Here is a 17,862-nt window from a genome sequence, read left to right on the forward strand (position 1 = left end):
TTCCATCCCCCTTCAGACTCTAATATTGAGCTTTAGCTACTGAAAATCTTCACTACAGAACCATGGTCCATGTTACTGCTCTACTCCGTAGCAATGTCAACACACCCAGCGGCAGGTGTTCCTTGTCCACCAGACACAAACCTCCATAGTCACGACGCAACACATCCCGATACATCTGCAACGCCCACCGAACCTCTTTCGTCTTACTGCCTGAATTGTTCAGATTGACGCCTAGCTCGTGCTTCAGGGTCCGCGAAACATCGGAGTCCAAGGCTGGGCTAATGTCGCATGGTACAGTCCTCAGCGCCACGTAAGCCTCCAACAAGGCACTGCTCGTCAACTCCCTGTGTTTTGCGTATTCTTCGAAGCTGAAAAAGCTTTCGAGCTCGTCAGTCGAAAGCAGGTTCTTGAACGTGTCAGAACTCATACTTCCTGCGGCCTTTACAGCTTCATTGATACGGCTGTCGACACTTGCCAGAGCGTCGAAGTCCTTCTTGTATCGCTTATATGTATCTTTTTCCGTATCAAAGAATTGCTGGATAATTGACGTCGGAGACTTCTTTGCAATGCTTTCCCGAATCATCAGAATAGGCAAGAAGGGATTCCGTAGGCCAAGTCCTCCCAAGCGTTCAGGCAAATGGACGAACGCATCAGGTACATCTACCCCAAAGCGATCCTGTATCATATGCTTGATGTGACTCACAGCTCCATGACTGCTCTGTGATGAATCTGACGCCACGGGGAATAAGAACTTCTGCATCATCTGGTAAGTCTCGAGGATGCTCTCAACATGATGCAGACCAAAGCAGTGTGCTGGTTCACCAAAGGTATGACTGAAAAACCGTCCCATGCAGCTGTTCCACGTCTGAACCCATTCCAGCACACTTATGCATCCGTCTAATTGCTTCTTCAGCTGCTTCATATGCCCCTCTACCTCCGCACGGTCGATCTCCCAGATCCCAGACTTGGGATCGAGAGATAAATGCCCAACTCGGACTGGGCCCTCAGGCAAAGCGCTGGTAACATCGGCATCTCGCTCTTTTTCTCCCTCGGTTATGTACACAGACCCGGTTTTCCCCCTGTTGAAGGTGAGGCCGAGGATTTTGGCATACTTGTTCATAGCAGCCCAAGCCCGCTTACAGTGTATTGGCTCACCACATAGCCATAGGTCGTCATGCAGTCGGTAGAGTAGCATGCCGTCCTGCTGATTCACCACAACATCCATGACGAAGAGAACAAGCTCGCCAAGAAGTTTCTCTGGCGCGTGAGCCATCGGGACTCCACGACGACGCACTCTTGGACTACCTGTCAACGGCGAATCTGGGGAGGACTGCACGTTGAGAGGCGCCTGGAGAACCTTCTTGAAGAACGAAATGGCGGCTTCAGTATATCCAAAGAATCGCATGGTAGCAAAGATAGTTGTATGCGACAAGCCCGTGGCGAACCACTCGAGATCGGTCTGTATCAACGACACTTCACCCTTCAAGGTTTTCTGAACAGTGGCCTCTGTAGCGAGCGTTCGTAGTATGCTCTGTTTGATGTTGGGTTTCTGGGAGGTGTCTTGCTCTTCCGTTGGATCGGTATACCCGCCAGCCCCAATCGTCTCAACATCTTCCGGCAGCTGTGACATGAAGAACTCATTTACGTACTGTCTCCTTCTCTCGTTGGCGAGATTAGAGGCAGTAGTAGCTCCGCCGGTCAAGTAATACATGCGGCGCTGCTTCTCATCGAGGCTAGGTTCTGGCCCGGTGTTCCATCTCCAGAAGTTATTCTCCCAGATAAAGCTGTGGAGAGCCTGTTTGAGAGCAACGCAACACTTAATCCCGATGTAGTGGATCAGAATTGCTTGCAAGACATCCTCGTCCATCCATATTCTATATTTACCGTTCAATTGCTGTCTCGGAAGAACGGGAACTAGGGCAATGGGGTCAGCTATGTCTTCCGTAGCGGTAAGAGAGAAATTCTGCAGGACTTACTGCCTTGTTCGCCAGCATCCCATTCCCAGCTGTCAATGTTGGAGAAACGCATATTGAGGACGTCGGCGATCTCTCCCAGAACAACAGGTTTCTCAAGAAAGTCTCGCAGAATGGCCTGTTTCTGGTCGCTGAGCAGATCCTCAGCGAGTAACCCATTGATACACCACGTAAGTGTCGTAGAATCAAAAGGCGCTTTTTCGCCAAAGATCTCATCGCAAGAGTCGCCGATTGTCTCTCTCAGAGCCTTGAGCGACTTGGCACCCTCTTCACTTTGTCCACCTTGAAACAGTTCGTTAAGGTAGAGATCAATCTCAACTTCATCGGTCTCCAGCGGTTCAAAGACCACACGCTCAAACTTGTCGCACAACTCCTGCAGTCTCTCCTTCTGCCGATCCAAAACCTCGTAGGATTCTTCCTCCGAGGCTGGACGGTCGCTAAGAGAGGCAGTCATCCATTCCGTGATGAGCCGAGCGTAGAGGTGGCCCAGTGCTAGTTTCCGACTTGGGACTTCTAGATGCGACCTGAGTAGTTCTTCATGGGCCTGCATGAACTCGCTTGGAACAGATACATCGTATTTTGACTGACTGAGCCAGTGCTTGATGTTTTTGACAGCAGGGCTTTTGAAAGCCTCGGCATTGAGGTTCTCAACTCCCTCCAGGAGAAGGTTGATTCTTGCAGTTCGATCAACTTCTTGATTGGCCTCTTTTAGGATTTTATCCTTTCGTGATTCGTAAATAGTTCGCTGTTTTTCAAGTTCGCTGATCTTGGTGCGGGTGATACCTCCAAGGGTTTGCGAAAGTGCAAAAAAAAGAAGATGCCATGTTTATTAGTTTCTGATGTGCTGTTGTCGCCGGGAAGATGTAAAGGGTTCACTTAAAAGACACTCAGCGATTTATGAAGAGTTCGAGTAATCAACAGGAAGACAAGAAATGCTTCTCGTAGGTTCCACGGTTGTTTTGCCAGAACAGAAAGCGGTGTAAAGCTGGATCAGGCAACAGCGCTAAGCAAAGGGAATTGGCCGGGTCGTACACCTTGAGGTGGAGTGAAGACATGCACGGAGACCTATCACCTTTTTGCTGATATACGTGAAACAGCGAACTATGCGCGACCAACATACAGTGCCGTAAGGGTCCAGATCCTACACCTTACACGGTGTGAATGGTTGTGTCAAACGCTGAAAATAGGCACATAGTGAGTGAGGAGAATATGTAAAAGTCAGTTGGTTAGGCGAAACAAACAGTCTCTTCATTGGTATCCTAGATGTGGATATGTTCTAGTATCTTCTCGAGAGCAATGCGATCACCTTCCATTGTCCCAGCAAGGGTCTTAGGCACCCATCCCTCCGTGTAACCGCCACCAAAATCAATAAGCCAAGCATCCTGATTCACATCAATTAGGATGTTATCCGGTTTGGCATCACTCCAAACAATTCCAGCATTATGTAGTTGTCCAATAGCCTCCTGAATTTGTACAGCCCATCTCTCCCTTAATGAAACTTCTGTGCCCGGTTGTACTGCGCACGAAAGTGTCATACGCTTACAGTCAATATACGTGAGTAAAAGACCATAGATAACACCTTCGTTGTTACGGACTAGGCCGTGGAGGCGTGAAACCTTCACTTTGAGGTCAAGTTGTGCTCTTTCGATCTTCCCGTATGTGTGCAGCTCGTTTTTGATGGACTGCGTATTGCCACAGCGGGCGAGCTTAAGGAATGCAATTGTCCCGTCGTTCAGAAGGACCTTGCTCGGCGTATGAGAGGGCGGGCCGATCACTTTCTCATGACAAATCTGCACTTCAGATGGATCAAAGGGCTTCCATGTCGCACAGAGTTCATCAGGAACGGAGATACCGAATGGAGATTGGTGTTCGGCGTCTCTGTCTAGCTGTGGTATACGCTCTTCTGAAACCGTTTGGAAGGTATAGACAAAGGTCTCGGGGTTGAAAAAGCCGTCCAAGGTCTGTGACGCTGCCGGGTCTGGAGTGGGCAGTTCCCAGAAAATGGGGAGCAGAGGGTCAACGATCTAATCCCAGAAGTCCTCAACAGTCACACCATCTAGCTCAAACTCTTCGGCAACTTGTAAAAAGAAGAGATGACGCTGTTTGAACTTGGGAGACTCAGAAAAGTTGTCCGCGGAGAGATTTATAACAAAGCGTTTGTCCTTACACATAACTACCAGCTCCGAATCGGTGTCTCTGTCACTGAAAGTGAACAGGATTACACTCCATGCCGGTGGTCTCTGAGGTAGTAACAGAGCGTCATTAGAAGCTTCAGATGCCATGTCTTCCAAGTGGCGTATTCATATGAGTTGTCGTGTTTCCTGGATACGGGGGCGGTGATAGTGTTGGCTTTGTTGATACAGATCTGTTGGTCTGTGGGTCAGGTGTCTCACAAGTAATCGCTTAGTAAAGCTCTTTTGAATTCCTAGCAGATATGTCAAACTAAACCACTGTGCCAAAGGCCTGCACAAAAGTGTAAGGACCCTACACTAGGGGCCTAAGGCAACAGGGCTTATATTTTGTTCAACAAGAGACTTATGCAAAATAATCATGAAGAACGAAGGCTTCAATTTACATACTCCTCGGCCAACTCAACTTGGATTCACAAGACTTAACCTTCTTATGACTTGTTCTCAAATGCAATGCGTGTTTCAATGTTTCATTGAGCACCGAGTAGCACCTATGTCCTGCGCTATACGCCTGCATCGTGAAGGTAGGGACTCATAAATCATACTCACAAATTCGAATCGATCGGACAAGACAACAATGTGATGGCTTGAGAAAACACTTAACCAAGGTATAAGTTGTACGAATCAAATTCGTCTTCACCACACTAAGGAATACTGTCTTCACGAATATGGGTATTTCAAGGTGATTGCGAGCAATTCATCAAGATGAGGATTTAACTGAATGAAGCATTTCGTTTCGTCCCTAAAACATGTTTGGTGCAGATCTCCATGATTTTTCAGCCTTCAGCTTCCCTAGGACGCAGATCATTGATACGGTTGCCACTATAAAGGAACAGGAAGTGATAGCTTCTAGACCCCCTCATGACGTCTATTGCTCTCTCCAATGCCACCGTTACTTTTATTGGACCCTCGTTGTAGACAAAAGGTGCGGTAAAGCTTCCAGGCTTGACTTGTTGAAACCATTGGCGCAGAAAACCCTCCCAATCATTGGATCTTATGCCGCGACCAGTGCTAAATCGATGACCTCGCCCATCTTCCATTTGCGACCAAAATTCGAAGATGCCATTATGTTCATCCCTCTCAACGCTACCAACGACAACTGACACTTCACAAGAATCATTTTCCATGCTGACACCGAACAGTACGTCCAACCTCGCGTTACGAAACGAGTATGCGTTCCTCGACTGTTCAATTATCCTGATTGCAGCCACTCCGAGAGCCCCCCCATGAACGACTGTCGTAACCATACCTGACGCTGAGTCTATTCTGAGATCCTCTCCATGTAAATGCAGAGATTGCCATATCGCCTTTCTTGAGGACCCAGTGAAAGGATCGCCGAAAACAACGGGCATGAAGTGTATCGTTCGTTCGTCCGTGAAGTTAGGGGTTATTCCGTTCGCCGGTAGCTCTGTAACCCCGCGGCGAGAGTCTTTCGTCACAATAAGCTGTTCGTTACTTAATTCCCCTAGATGAGTTGCGCTTATACACATCGGCCGAGGGGGAAATGAGCACCGTGAAACATAAAGAATGTCACCTATCCTGCGACCTACAACCCGGAGACATGCGACTAGTCGATGTTTATGCAAGCCAGCAATTGAGCCTCTCCAAGTAGCTTGCAGCATAACCACCCAAATTCTGTCTTCCCATTCTGTATATCCCCGTGAGCCCATAGCAGGTAGCCGAATTGACAGTCCGCCATTGGTTATCGAATAGACAGATAATTGGTCACCGAGGACTGGACAGAAATTCCCAGCGGCCTCAAAGACTGTTGGCCATGGCGCAAGAAGGCTGCCCCAGTCGTTCGGGACATCTTCGTTCCACTCCCAGCAGAAAAGACTGTGATCATTGCTGTTTCGTATGATCTCTTCCTGCAGTCGAAAGAATGCCCTTTTCCCTTCTCCATACAGTAGCGGCATATTGATGTTGAATATTCCAAGCATGCAGTATGCCATGTCTTCTGTCCGCGTGGTTGTTCTCTTTGCCAGCCAAGACATTCTCTCAGCGACAGAAGCCTTGTGTATGCTTAATTGACCCTCTAGATATCCACCACGGATCTGAGTGATTGATGTAATCAAGCTGGTCAGTGATCCGTCATTTCTGTTAATATGAGACCAATCCGCAGCATAGAAGATCAGGCTTTTGGGCGCTATAAGCTCTTGAAGTGTCCAGCCTCGGGTGAACCAGCGACTTTTCTCAATTTGCGAACGTAATACATCCTCACTTTGACTCGAGGTAACAACATCAGCCAGGTAGGCCAAGCAAACTTCAGAATTCTGATAGTACGCGAACATCGAGTTTATCGCTTCCGACAACTCTGCTGAACTGCGCTTGTCGATGCAGTTCGTATCAACCCAGAGCCACTCCAAGTTGTGCTTCATAGCTTCTTCACATGCTTTCAAGATCTTAGAATATCCTTGTTTCAACGAGGCTTGCTGACGGTTCTGCCATTCTTCAAACTTGACCTCCTCGTTGCCCCAGGCATGAGACAAGATAGCATAAGGTGGGGCATTTTCGTTGAAGAACTCCTCGAGTTCCAACGTATGTGTGTTGATAAGACGCATTGGAGTCAATTTGGTCTGACAGATTTATTTGGAAGATCGAGACCACTGTCGATGAATCTGTGTGGTCCGATGAGTATTGATTGCATGCGAAGGGCGGACAAGACTGGGCGCTTACTTGCTGACCGCAGAACGCAGAACTAGCTCAATGATATCAAACTGTAGCTTGCATCACACATATGACACGCGTCCGGAAAAGCGATCACTGAAAAAAGGTCCGTTGGAGTGAACGAACCAAACTAGTCGATATGATTGAACTGGGCTTTGCGAGAGCGATTAATTTCAATGAAGAGCGGGGTAAGGCATCAGCAGCTGAGTCTGCCTGACGAGTGTTCCTGCACATCTGATTTGCTGGCGATGTAATTCGCGTCACAGCCTTGCTTGTGATTTCCTGAGCCAATAGTCATAACCAACAGATTAATAGGTATCCATAGCTTAAGGCGATATGCAGTACGTAGAGAGAACACAGGGCCTCTTAGCCGATCTACAATACCAACAGCCTCATTGATTCGTAATAGATCATGGATCCTGTAAACATTTGGCGGTTAAACTGACTTGTAGTTGCCCTCCCATTGTTGGCACTAAGATAGTGTTGCGATGTGAGCAGCCCAGGTCTCTCTGATTGATCAGAACGGGCCCACTGCATGATCTAAGTTTGGTAGCTTGGTAAGGTCAATCTGACCGCCACCTTTGATTGAATCAAATAAATCTCTTTCAATCAAAGCTGTCATACTCATGGTGACCAATCTGCGCTCTCTAAACCAGATAACTCTAACTTTAATCTAATGCAGAGGGTCAACAATCCAATCCCAGAAGTTCTCGATAGCAATGCAAGGAGAATTTTTCGCCTTAGGATCATCTGAGACACACCATCATCGGACCCTCCTCGATGAGATCTGAGACCGTGAGCCGTTCTTTAATGCAAGGAGACATTTTCCCTTGCGGCGCTCTCGCTGCGATCTTCAACGCTTAGCCAAAAATGCTTTAGTATGATTCAAGACTTCCGGGAATAGGAGGGCAGGGTCACACTGCACACTGCTGATTGTAATTGTGTATGGGAAGACATAATAGCTTGCCCCTCAGCCACCCGATACTAATACCAAGCAATTTCTTGATAATAAAAGAGAAGTCTGTTTCTGGGCTTGATCCATTGTAGCCTTCTTTATCGCAACGGCATCCGGGAGATAACGACACCATGGACGCACCACCAGTCACCATCTACAACCTCCCAACTAGCCCAGCCAGGTGGGACTGGGTTGGAGTATTCTACGTTGACTTTTGCGTCGTTTGGACCCTCCTGGTTCTTCTTGGTATGGCTTTCTGCTGGAAAAACCGCAGCAATCCATTACTCAGACTCCGCGGCCTCCTTCTTTCGTTTTCTGCGATTGTTCTCCTTCACATCTACTGGATCCTCGGTCAGATCGTGTACACTGTCGGGCCTACCATACCTATAGTTCTGGCATACGACATACAGTACTTCTTCATGGGAATCTGGTTCCCTCTCGGCATTGCTCTTTTCCACGCTAGCAACAGCCGACTTCTTCATGTAGCTAAGCTGCAAAAGAAGTATAGCAGCGCACGCTTGAGAGACCAGTTTAATGCGGTACATCCTCGCAATTCTTGGCTGTGCCGATTTAGAAGCTTGGAATATACCAAAAAGCTGTTGGTCCTCACAGGGATTGGTATGGTCGTCCAGGTCAGTTAGCCTTGCTTTGTCATAGTGGACTAGGTGAAACGCTGACTGAGGCGAGTAGGTTATCCTAACAGTCGGCATGTGGTTAGCATGTCGCAAATACCATCCTACCTATGGTATTCCGGGTACCGAGATCAAGAGTCAGACACTTCCTGAGCAAATAGTTGAGTTGGGCCGGGGCTGGGAGTGGTGGCCCTCTGTACTCTGGCAAGTAGTTTGGACATGGATGGTGAGAACCCTTCGAGCTGATACTGTTGTCCCCGGCTAACTTTTCTTTCGTCAGGTTGCACCCTTTCTGCTTTGGAGGACATGGAACATCCGCGATACTACGGGGTGGCGAACCCAAACGATCGGCTGCTGCCTCTCCAGGTGAGTACCTAGCCATTCGCACGATACAATATATTCGAGTCACTTTACCGACAGTAATCAACAGCCTACACGCAACGCCTATGTTCTTGATTGCAAGCTATGTACCAGCGTTCGCGCCTGTCAACTTCTACTTCCCTCCAAGCTCATGGTAAGTTCACAAATGCCCATACGACCAATCACTCACCAAGTCTAGGATTCACGTCTCAATCTTTCTTATCGAGATCTTTGCTGTTTTCGTCCCTGCGTTCCAAGTCATCAAACAACGTATCCTCGTCAAGCGCATCGAAAGTCTGAATGTCGAGTGGTATGCCACGTCCTCAACGTCCACTCTCCAAGAGCTCAATGATCTACGAAGAGGTTCTCAGGTAGCTACTCGTCTCGGCGAAAAGGGAGGATATGAATCGTCAGATCAAGAGATGAAAGATACCCTTTTGACCATCAGCGCCTTCAACTACACCCTCAACAGCAATCCTGGACCCCTCCAAGACTTCTCAGCTCTGAACGACTTTTCTGGAGAGAATATTTCTTTCTTGACTGAGGTTACTAGGTGGAAGATCTCGTGGCGTGCAGAGCCAGACGAGGCAGATGTTCGCGATGCGTACAATGCTGGACTGGATATATATGCCACCTTCATCAGTCCTCGCGATGCCGAGTTCCCACTGAATCTTGGATCCGCAGATCTCAAGTACATGGAAAAGATGTTCGAAGCAGCTGCACGAGAGACATTTGGACAAACGAACGTGCACCCAGCTGTACCGTTTGAAACCACGATGTCCCTTGAGTCAGCACCAACTTTAGTCATGGAGAGGCCTAACTATAGTGGGATTATCCCTGCCGAGTTCGGACCTAATGTCTTCGATTCCATTGAGCAACACATCAAGTATCTCGTTTTGACGAACACATGGCCAAAGTTTGTCAAGGAAATGCAGTCACGGAGGCGCTCTGGGGAAACAACACGGAGTGGCTATTCGGCTTCATCCGAGACATCTATTGTCAGTCGACTTTCAAGCAAGATGTCCAAACTCTTCTATCATATTGGCTAATGATGGCTGGATCTCTACATACCTATCATTAATACCTGATTTCCAATGATAAAAGGTTGATAACTGTAATTAAGGTACAATTGAGAGTCTACTACGTAATGATTGTATCGCTTCCTGGTTGCCCTTTGGCTCTCGCCGTGAACCTCATTCCTCTTGCCGTGATATGCTCCATACCAGCGTTACAAATGCATGCTAGTGAATGAGTAGGTCTGCCATATCTTGTCCCGAGTCTAGCTTGACGCCAATGTTAGTCTCCCCAAATTAGGACAGATCACGTGCTGTCTAGAGCTTAGATCCGATCGGTTTAGTAAATTCTGATTCGTTATCTCAATCTCCTTCTTCCACTTCTCATGATGCGTAAATACATGAGCAAGCGGCAAAGACCCTGCGACTTCTGCCGCTCTCGTAAAACTGCGTGTCGAATCGAGTCCTCCCCTCCATGTCGGTTATGTCAGCAATACGGGAAGGAATGCACTTTTGTGGAGGCCGCCCGACCTCGGAAGAGGCAACAAACAGCAGAGACAAGCCCTGAATCTCATGATGCAGAGGATGTGATTGGACCATCAAGTGGAATTGCAGAAGGACCTATCTCGTCCGTTAATCACGACGATATCTCGCCGGCGGAATCAGGCGGCTTTCCCGACATCAACATGGACTTCCTTCACAATCTTGACATAGAAGGTTCTGAGTATCAGTTCATGTTCCAAACACCAGTTAACAACCCTCCATCCACCGCGGCTGACTCACTAGATGGGCGCAGCAAGATATATCCGTTGCTGGATGGATATGAGAGTATTCACCCAGAAACCCTTGGGCTCAGTGGAGATATGGATCCTTATCTGCTCCAGCGCTATCAATCAGATGAGCATGGTACCTTCAAGTTCAAGCAGCTCGCCATTAGATCAGTGAACAGCAACCCGCCAGTTCAGTTCCTTGTTTCGCAACCATCGCTGTTTGCCCAAAGTCGAAGAGAAGCAGGGCACAGCGGCGTTCCTATATCTGCACAAAGAGCGGAACTCGAGAAGACTGTCTCTCAAAATATGGGCAAAAGGTTGATAAGTCTTTACGACAGATTTATTGCACCACATTACCCGATATTCTCAACAGAGTCTCCTCCAGATCCTGTAACGAGTTCGCCTTGTTTGTTGGCAGCTATCTATTCAATTGCACTACCTTTCGCCATGTACGACGACCAACTCTGCATTGACATAGCGTATGACTCACCTGATGCCGAAGACCTGGCCCATCTCATCAATACCGCGATTGCTTTCGACATTCACTCACCAAATATTGCCACTGTGCAAACTCTCTTCTTACTTATAGTCAGACCTTCCTCGAACCCCCTTGTATCAGATGCATCGTATCGATGGACCACAATGGGAACGCTAGTCTCAGCAGCTACAAACATCGGGCTCCATCTCGACCCCTCCCTCTGGAATATCCCATCGGCTCAAATAGCTGCTCGACGTAGACTGTCCTTCTTCATCTTTGCGATGGATAAGTGGTTAGCAGCCGCTTTGGGAAGGCCACCTCATATCAACCGCGAGAACTGGTTGGTGGACGAGCTGTCGGCTCACGATCAACTTGCTTCTAGCCTCGATGCATCGCAGTGGACCAGCATAACGTCCTTCTCGGCTCTCACATCCTGCCTTGGTAATACCCTTGACCGGCTTTAGTAAGTCTTGGAGCTTTCTGCTACCGACTCTCATTATATGAGGCTGACGCGTCTCTAGCTCTCTTCGATCATCAAGTCTAAGTCCGAGGCCAGAAGAGCTACAAACAACTGTGTTTGAACTTTCAGGGCCTTTGGAACGTATTCAACCTGATAGAGCAAGCTCAATTGATTCCGATAGCGACAGGTCGATGCCTGGAATGGCCATCAAACTCGGCCACTATTACACACAACTACTAATACTGCGCGCTGCAGTTCACGCCCAAGATTCTCACCCTTCAGCATCCACTTTAGATCAATGGTCTCCGCGCGAGAGCCTGAAGATAGTCCTGGAACAATATTCTGACTTTCTCAAAACTCTGAAAAGCGATGAAACAGCAGAACACTGGCCCCCTTGGTGCCAAAGTGCATTCTCGTCACTCTGCTTTGCCATGTTATTCATGTTTGTCTCAGCCACTACATACGAAGAAGCACTCTCATCGATGGAGCTTCTCCAAGCGACGCGGAAGCAAATGCGTCTCAAAGCCAATGCTTTTGTAGTCATTCGACTGGGTCTACTGAGGATGGATGCCATATTCTGGCGAGGGGTCGACCAAGTTCTCAAATTGGAACCGCATGTGAAGCTTGCGTTAGACGCGTCAAAGCAGGCAACATAAAATTACAGATCTATATAATTTTGCTTACAATAATGACCTGGTCGGAAGGGTGCTCAGAATGTCCTCGATGCTCTTGACGGCGTCCAATGCCATACCGTAGCCAGCTTGGAAGCCTGTACCACCAGCGCCATAATTATGCACAATGACACGTCTTTCTCCATTAACGGGGATCTCATCGCGTTCAATTCTTGCGCCGCCTTCACGAGATGGTCGCATGCCCGCAAATGCAGCCAAGACCTCGGGTTCCTTCTGCTGCAGCTCTTTGCTTAGCTCTGTTGTTCTCTGGAGAATGGACTCGTTCTCTGAAGAGTACGTTGCGCTATCACTATCATCTTGTTAGTCGTTTTCTAAGCTCCAGTACCAAGAGACTTACTCGTTGCCCTTCTGCATGTATCCTCCCAAGATGACATTTCCATTTGATCCAGGTCTAGGGATGACATACGTCTCGTAGTCCTTGCCGTGACGCATGATGTTGGTACTCACATGCGATGCCCGAACGAGAAGGACTTGGCCTCGAGTTGGATAACACTTCTCGTCTTGCACGCCTGCAAGCGTCTTTGCTGCGTTACCCGTGCAGTTGAAGACAACTTTTGTTGCCGGATTCTCGTATGCCTCATGGATACTTCCGAGCTTGCGGCGGATAAATCGCACGCCGTATTCCTCTCTCAGCTTCTTGTACAGGTACAAGCAGTGAGCTGGTGCGTTGACGGTCAATGTGGTGAACGCACAGCCGAATTTGACGCCATCAGGAAGCTCTTGAGCGGACAAAGCTCGGAACTATGGGCCATTAGAACTCTTTATATAGTCAGTGATCTTATTGTTAACTCACGTCGTCAAGATAGTCGGCCATAGCCTTGATCTTGTCATGCGGGACGTTATCATCCCAGAACTCAATTGAAGGCGTCCTTTTCACAAAAGACTTGTCAGAGTCTTCTGCGGCCAGCTTCTTGAGGTGTAAATAGCCGTGGCGATCCCATTTTATCGCGTTGGCATCGGTGCCAGAAATGGCGGAAAAGTTGCAGCCAGCCCTGGTCTGTTAGTATATATCGCGGCTTGAACTTGTGAGAGACTTACCAGGGAGATGTGTATGACGGCGAAGTGTCGCCAGGGAGGTATTCGGCTATGACTGTGATGTTCTTTCCGTAGCCTTGCTGGGAGAGAACGAGAGCAACGTCGAGACCAATGATTCCCGCGCTGCCCTTGTCAGAGACGGCTCATGAGTTATGATGAGGCGACTTACCCGACGATGACAATACTATTAGACGCCATTCTTGATCTCAAGATATATAATTGACAAATAAATCCAAGTGAAAGTATTCATTAGATAGAAGAAGTTCTTGCTACGAAGGGCGCTTGAGATTTATCTTAGGCTACTCAACCTTTTCACGATGCCAGCTACCAACCGCGGACAAATCCGATTTGGCCTAGCGTCGGCCAACCCTTGTCCATCTTTGTCGGCGTCGAATGTGATTGGTGGCGTTTGCGCAGTTGGCCGCGGGAAACATCCCCACGGAAAAGATTGTTGGATCCAGAGATATGAATCGTACGATGACTCAATAACTATTAACGGCGACTGGCGAAATATGTTTCAATAAAGAAGAGAAAACTCAACCATTTAATTGACATAAGCCACTCTCATTTAGTCAGGGAAGGCAAGAAAACTCGGGACACTGCTTTTGAATGATGTAAAGACTTAGGTCAATTCACTCAAGCCCAGCATAGCTTTATTGACTTTTGGCCGTATACTGAACTCATTCTAACATCTTATAATAAAGCTTGATGTTTTCTTGCTCTTTGAGGCTTGTTAGCTGCTGCTTGTATACTGTAGTACTCAATGTCGGTCCTTACGCTGCAGGGTAGCCAGTCGCATTGGGGTCCAGCAAATAAACCTTTAATTCAGAGCTAATGATCAATGGTTTACAAATCGTTCATAATAAAATGCCATCGGGGTAGAGACTGAGTCAAAATACTTTATGCTCTATGAAATTATCTTGTGGACATTTCTTAATAACTTGGCCGTATCCTCAATGAACTCAAAGGCCCTAGCCAAACCTCTCTCTGGATGATTATAATGCGCAAAAGCATGAGGGCAGCCGGCATAGCGCTTCACCGTAACCTCGTTCCCACCATTCCTTAGTAACTGCCCATAATACTCTCCTTCGTCTCTTTCGAGATCAAACTCTGCAGTGACAATATGCGCCCGAGGAAGATCCTTGAAGTTTGGGGCGATAACTGGAGTAAGGATCCACTCGCTATTCAATTTATCCTCCAGCTCATCTGTTCAACACTGTCAATACCATCTTCTCTTACGAATAAAATGATTGTGCTTACCAGCGTCCTCGCCAACGAAATATTTCAAGAACCATTGCTCTCGCCCAAGAGGCCCCCATGGAACATCCTTCAACTGCAAGACACTCTCATATGGACAGTTCTCTGCAGTGAGTTGTTTTATCTTTGAGTTACAGTAGCGCATGTCTGTAGCCGGGACAATCAAGAGCTGCAACTTGATGTCGATGCCCTCGTCGCGAGCAAAATGACCCAAAACAGCAGTCATATGTCCACCTGCTGAAAGACCTCCGAACGAGACGCTCTGTGGGTTAATATTAAGCTCAGTCGCGTTGTTTATGGTCTGCATCCAGTTAGAGAAATACTTTGGAAAGTAAAACTCGGACTCACCCATTTTACAGCGTCCCAGCAGTCATATATGGCTGTTGGATACTTGTATTCCGGGCCCATACGATAATCAACATCGATGACTTTGACGGAAGCCTTATTGCACATGTGTCGACACCATGCTGCTTCAGACTGAAGACCTCCTAGCACCCATCCTCCACCATGGAAGTTCAGATGAACAGGAAACGGCCCAGGTCCTTCTGGAGTATAGATTCTCACAGTGATCGAGCCCTCTGGTTTCGTCACTGGGATTTGCCTATCTTCAACATGGAAGACTTCTGGACCTTTGTATGTCGGATAGGTGAAGCTGTATTTTGCGGGATTGAGGCGATACTCCTCGATGCTGACTTCATCTGCCCGAACCATGGAACTTCCATGAGTGTTCCATAGTTTTCGCCATTCGGGATCAAGACCAGGGTATTCATCCGGTCCTATTTCCAAGCGTTTCAAGCTTGGAAATGAGGCTGTGGCCTCTTCAATTGCTGTCGTAGTATATGACATGGTCAAGATAACAAAGATAATAGTCGAAATCAACAAATTTTCACTAGATAAATTCCATTAATACGCCCTTTTTTAAGAATACTTATTTTATCTCCCATCTAAACCGCCTCCAACATCGGCGTCACTTCTGATTGGCGGCGTTCTCAACGCCGATCAGCCACGCTATCTCCCAAGATAGCGCCAGATAGGCCGTCGAACGCCGCCTATCAGAACCCACAGCAATGACCCCGCGTTATCTCCCAGCAGGATGGGTCTGTCGGTCCGGGGTAAGGTTCTCCAACTCATGATGTTTATATACAGGGCGTTGCATCCCGAGAAATGAAGAACCCACCATCATACGAGAGTCGAATCATTTCTTTGCGACATTGATCAAGTTTGAGAACATGACGACTGAAGTTAACATGGAGAAGAAGATTGAGAGCAATGCTGGTGATGCCAAGAGCATTGCGGGACGGGAGGAGCAGTGGCGAGGGTTGAGGAGGGTTCCCGATAAGTTGCCAAAGATTGCATTGTTAATCTTGGCTGTCGAGGTAAGACCAAAGACTCCAGAACGATTGAAAGACTGGGAATTGAACTGACTGACACCATGTAGCTCGGTGAGCGATTTACCTACTTTGGTCTTTCTGGACCGATCCAGAATTACATCAAGTTTGTCACAATCACGATGCTTCACCTCTTATGATACTAACAGTGCTTAGCAACCCGTACGACCCCGGCTCCGACCTTCCAGGCGCCCTTGGAAAAGGTCAAGCTGTCGCAACAGCCCTCGGCAACTTCTTCAAGTTCTGGGCCTATGCCTCAACAGTCATTGGCGCTATCGTCGCTGGTAAGCCCCTCAAGCAGCATCATGCACTCAGCCCTTGTCTAACCGTAGATATTTAGATCAGTATCTCGGAAAGTTCAGAGCCATCTGCTGCGCCTGCGTCATCTATGTCATCGGCCTCGTCATTCTCGTCTCGACTTCAACACCCACGGCCCTCCTTAATAACGCTGGCCTTGGTGGTCTTGTCGCTGCTATGATCACCATTGGCCTCGGGACAGGAGGAATTAAAGCTAATGTTACGCCGATGTGCGCTGAGCAGTATCAGCATTCGCACCCCGTTCTCAAGACCCTCAAGTCAGGAGAGGAGGTCATCGTTGATCCGGAGCTCACCGTGCAAAGGCTCTTTATGTGGTAAGACAGTTGTACCCAGTCAAGTATATTTACCCGCTAATCAACGTCAAGGTTTTATTGGGTCGTCAATATTGGAGCTCTTTCACCGCTCATCACGGTCAATGTTGAAGCCCATCATTCGTTCTGGCTGGCGTACTTGGTTCCATTGATGTAAGTCCAATGCCGTTGACCCAGGCTCAGCTCGGAAACTAACTTTTCTCAAACAGTGCCATTCTCATTTCCGCCGCTGTGTTCATCTCAGGCCGAAACAAGTACATCCGCGTCCCCCCAGTTGGTTCAGCCATTCTCGACGCCTGCCGCACAACTAGCATCGCCATCAAGGAGAAGGGCTTCGATAATGCACGACCATCAGTTCTCAGAGCAACAGGTCACAGTGACAAGTACCCGTTGGCTAGTCAAGAGAGATACACCGATGAGTACGTCGGTGATGTTCAGCGGGGACTCAAAAGCTGTAAAGTACGTATTCAGTCAGTTTCGTTACCATTAACGTAAATGCTTACAATTGTGCCTAGATGTTCTTGTTCTTCCCTTTCTATTTCATCTGCTGGAATCAGATGTGGAACAACCTTATTTCCCAGGCTGGAACCATGGCTCTTCACGGAACACCAAATGATCTTCTACAGAACCTCGACCCCATTGCTCTTTGCTTTTTTATTCCCTTCCTCGACTGTAAGTGCACTTTCGGAAAATAGTCACCTGCTGTCCCTAACACGAAGTTTCAGTGATCGTGTACCCCCTCCTACGAAAGTACAGAATCGACTTTGACCCCGTCACACGCATCTTCATGGGTTTCATGTTCGCCTCAATCTCAATGGCATACGCATGCGTTCTCCAACACTACATTTACAAGTCACCACCAAACAGCATCCACGTCTGGATCCAAGCACCATCCTATATCCTCGTGGCGTTGTCCGAAGCCTTTGTTATTATCACAGGTCTCGAGCTAGCCTTCACTCAAGCTCCCAAGAAGTAAGCCTTCACATCCCTTTGTTTTGATGTGTGTACTGACAAGGCTTCTTAGCCTCCGATCTGTCATCTCAGCTCTGTTCTGGCTGACCATCGCCGTTGCTGCTGCGATCTGCATTGCACTTGGCGCAGTCTCGCAGGACCCGTATCTGGTGTGGATGTATGGAGCCGTAGGGATTTCAGGGTTTATTGCAGGTTGCGCATTTTACGCTTGCTTCTATAAGGGGCGGAAACAACATCTTCCCCGAGATGAGATCGTCATCGAAGGCAGTCTAGGAAACTAGGAATTGTAAGATCCTACAGACAAATACCTCGTATAATATAGATCGGCATTTTCGTGCGTATATCCAATCGGCAGAGTAGCAGACCGTCGGTGATGTAAATCTGGCCTCGGC

At 47.9% G+C, this 17,862-nt stretch overlaps 6 protein-coding genes across 6 annotated transcripts; 3 read left to right on the plus strand and 3 right to left on the minus strand.

Annotated features, from left to right (window-relative positions):
• Nucleotides 1–52: 52 nt before the first annotated feature.
• Nucleotides 53–4,202, minus strand: J7337_006165 (uncharacterized protein; the record flags this gene model as incomplete). Its single annotated transcript, XM_044823829.1, has 4 exons — nt 53–1,914; nt 1,977–2,756; nt 3,280–3,997; nt 4,188–4,202. 4 exons carry the CDS (start codon nt 4,200–4,202, stop codon nt 53–55), a joined length of 3,375 nt encoding a protein of 1,124 aa, XP_044682320.1.
• Nucleotides 4,203–7,915: 3,713 nt separating this feature from the next.
• J7337_006166 (uncharacterized protein) lies at nt 7,916–9,825 on the plus strand (the record flags this gene model as incomplete). The annotated part of the gene is made up of 5 exons (XM_044823830.1): nt 7,916–8,323; nt 8,475–8,642; nt 8,697–8,782; nt 8,847–8,930; nt 8,976–9,825. 5 exons carry the CDS (start codon nt 7,916–7,918, stop codon nt 9,823–9,825), a joined length of 1,596 nt encoding a protein of 531 aa, XP_044682321.1.
• Nucleotides 9,826–10,475: 650 nt separating this feature from the next.
• On the plus strand, nt 10,476–11,501 carry J7337_006167 (uncharacterized protein; the record flags this gene model as incomplete). The annotated part of the gene is made up of 1 exon (XM_044823831.1): nt 10,476–11,501. The coding sequence occupies one exon, from the start codon at nt 10,476–10,478 to the stop codon at nt 11,499–11,501; it is 1,026 nt and encodes a 341-aa protein (XP_044682322.1).
• A 676-nt stretch (nt 11,502–12,177) lies between these two features.
• Nucleotides 12,178–13,422, minus strand: J7337_006168 (uncharacterized protein; the record flags this gene model as incomplete). The annotated part of the gene is made up of 5 exons (XM_044823832.1): nt 12,178–12,478; nt 12,527–12,930; nt 12,983–13,181; nt 13,228–13,347; nt 13,394–13,422. The coding sequence occupies 5 exons, from the start codon at nt 13,420–13,422 to the stop codon at nt 12,178–12,180; spliced, it is 1,053 nt and encodes a 350-aa protein (XP_044682323.1).
• Nucleotides 13,423–14,131: 709 nt separating this feature from the next.
• On the minus strand, nt 14,132–15,327 carry J7337_006169 (uncharacterized protein; the record flags this gene model as incomplete). Its single annotated transcript, XM_044823833.1, has 3 exons — nt 14,132–14,430; nt 14,485–14,782; nt 14,830–15,327. 3 exons carry the CDS (start codon nt 15,325–15,327, stop codon nt 14,132–14,134), a joined length of 1,095 nt encoding a protein of 364 aa, XP_044682324.1.
• Nucleotides 15,328–15,710: 383 nt separating this feature from the next.
• J7337_006170 (uncharacterized protein) lies at nt 15,711–17,474 on the plus strand (the record flags this gene model as incomplete). The annotated part of the gene is made up of 7 exons (XM_044823834.1): nt 15,711–15,857; nt 15,920–15,975; nt 16,026–16,153; nt 16,210–16,501; nt 16,708–16,957; nt 17,014–17,170; nt 17,224–17,474. The coding sequence occupies 7 exons, from the start codon at nt 15,711–15,713 to the stop codon at nt 17,472–17,474; spliced, it is 1,281 nt and encodes a 426-aa protein (XP_044682325.1).
• Between the last annotated feature and the right edge of the window lie 388 nt (nt 17,475–17,862).

This window comes from Fusarium musae, chromosome 4 (assembly GCF_019915245.1).
Source record: "Fusarium musae strain F31 chromosome 4, whole genome shotgun sequence".
Lineage (NCBI taxonomy): Eukaryota > Fungi > Ascomycota > Sordariomycetes > Hypocreales > Nectriaceae > Fusarium > Fusarium musae.